The sequence below is a fragment of the Procambarus clarkii genome, chromosome 7, assembly GCF_040958095.1.
Source record: "Procambarus clarkii isolate CNS0578487 chromosome 7, FALCON_Pclarkii_2.0, whole genome shotgun sequence".
Classification (NCBI taxonomy): Eukaryota; Metazoa; Arthropoda; class Malacostraca; order Decapoda; family Cambaridae; genus Procambarus; species Procambarus clarkii.
Window position 1 is genome coordinate 4481259 of NC_091156.1, and position 2500 is coordinate 4483758.

Sequence of the window (2500 nt, forward strand, 5' to 3'; positions counted from 1 at the left end):
ACGTTGATATATGACCGAACCTAACCAACCCTACCTAACCTAACCTAACCTATCTTTATAGTTTTAGGTTAGGTTAGGTAGCCGAAAAAGTTAGGTTAGGTTAGGTTAGGTAGGTTAGGTAGTCGAAAACCAATTAATTCGTGAAAACTTGGCTTATTAGGCAAATTGGGCCTTACATAGTAGGCTGAGAAGTGCGTTCTGGCTACTAGGTACGACATATATATATATATATATATATATATATATATATATATATATATATATATATATATATATATATATATATATATATATATATATAATATATATATTCCTCCGTTCTCCTAAATTATTGTATCTCATTTTTGTGGGATCAGGACACTGGACGTGGAGGAATATGAGAGGAGGAGAGGAAAGGGAGGAATGGAATAGTAATGGGGGAATGGTTTGTGGTTGGGAGGGGGAGGGGAGAGCGAGGACAAAAGGAAGGGGCAGCTATGAAAAAATCTTGGAAAGAGATGATCCAGATAAAGAAGCATACTGGTACGAAACATGAGACAAGTGGTGAAGATAAGAAGGGCCAGCAGGAAGCAAATGACGGAAAAACGAGTTTGACAACATTTAAAAAAAAGAGGGAGTGAGTAAATGACAAGAAATTGAAAACGAGTAATAGGACTAAAAAGAAGGAAAGCGGTGTAGACGATGATCACAAAGAGGATGTGGGGAAGCCCAAAATAATTGTAGGGAGGCTTCACGATGGAGTAAAACAGGAGAATTAGGAAATGAAAGATTGGTAAAAGGGGTGTGGATAAAAAGAGAGATACAACGAAAGGTAAAGACGTCTGTGTCGATAATAGAGAGGAGACACGGAATAAGCAATCGGAGAGAGCTGAAAATCGGGATAATTATGATAAGTAGTTTAAAAGATAAGAAAATGATAGGATCACTACCTTGAGAAAATGAAAGAAAGATAAGTATAGATTGATACCTTCGTGACGTGTTGCAAGAAGGTGTGTGGAGGGATGACACTCGGGCGGCCTTGAATATTCAGGTTTAGGAGACCCGGCTTTGATAACCTCTTAAACACATTACAACTAAAGGATAATGGAGCTTATTGTAATTTTACACACTTGTGAGGTAATGTTTTACAGTACAAAAACAGAGATCAAAATCTAATACATTTTGACTCGTGTTAAAATAATATCTCAATGTTCACCATGGGGAATGCTTTCTGACTATGTAAAGCAACACTCGCTTCCTTTATATATATATATATATATATATATATATATATATATATATATATATATATATATATATATATACATATATATATATAAAGGAAACGATATATATATTATATTCCTTTATCAATAAAATCAATAATAAAGACAATTATAACAATAGTAATAATGACAATTATTAGTTGATCAAGCCACGTTAGAAAAATTTAATTCTTTATACCAGGCTTTTGACACTGAAGATGGTTGACAGAGGATGAAGGCAAGATTAAGTTTTCACGAAAGATGCAGGTAGGAAGGCCGCCAAGGACGCTTAGTGAGCTCTTGATCAGTTGCAAGAGAAAACATGGAGGGTTGTGTTGATGAATTGAGGGAGGGAGCTTAATCGCAAACATGTTAATTAATTTTGCTTATTTGCTTCATTTACGTATTCTTTGCTCTCTCTCTCTCTCTCTCTCTCTCTCTCTCTCTCTCTCTCTCTCTCTCTCTCTCTCTCTCTCTCTCTCTCTCTCTCTCTCTCTCTCTCTCTCTCTCTCTCTCTCTCTCTCTCTCTCTCTCTCTCTCTCTCTCTCTCTCTCTCTCTCTCTCTCTCTCTCTCTCTCTCTCTCTCTCTCTCTCTCTCTCTCTCTCTCTCTCTCTCTCCCATAACAATTTTTCATAAACGATTTTTGTAAATAAAAATATAATGTGATAGTGAATATGTATTGTTTGTAAACGTAAAGAACATATTTTTAACCATCTTTCTCTTCTTTCAGAAAACCAATGGCGGGGTCTGACAGCCAATTGGAACGGCCTGCCATGGAGTAAGTATTATTTGGGTAAATGTTGGCACAGTGAGGGTGTGTGTTCACAGCTGTTGCCCACACAGTGCCTAAAGAGGTCACCTGGTGCCACCACAGTGCCTTGAGGGCCACCAGGGCAGACACGCTCCATTGCCCTTTCTCCTTTCGTTCATGCCCCATTTCCCATCAACCCAGTTTCCCCCTTCATCCACCAACCGACCCACACTTGAAGTGAGTGATGAGTTTACAATGGCACAGTAAAGTTGAGGGCTGAATACCCATAGGGATTGTTTGGTCAGAAAAAAAGTTTCCTTGATCCCTCCCCCACCCACTCCTCTTCCATCTTCACATACCCGAAGCCTAACTACAGCCTTCCTGTTCCACCATAACAAAAAAACAAAAACAGGTTTTATTATCGGTGGAGGGAAGTTGAATTGGTTGGAGCAAGTGTTGGAGTCAGGAAAAGAGATGTAAGGGAGGACATATGTTCCAACATAA

General features: G+C 38.3%; 1 protein-coding gene across 4 annotated transcripts in view; it reads left to right on the forward strand.

Moving 5' to 3' along the window:
- The window catches only part of LOC138356263 (homeobox protein abdominal-A homolog), a 226910-nt gene that overhangs the window by 113981 nt on the left and 110429 nt on the right, over positions 1-2500 (forward strand). For all 4 annotated transcript variants that reach the window (XM_069312233.1, XM_069312246.1, XM_069312239.1 and 1 more), the window contains one exon: positions 1976-2023. In XM_069312233.1, the coding sequence (XP_069168334.1) occupies positions 1976-2023 (48 nt within the window). The remainder of the gene's footprint in view (positions 1-1975; positions 2024-2500) is intronic.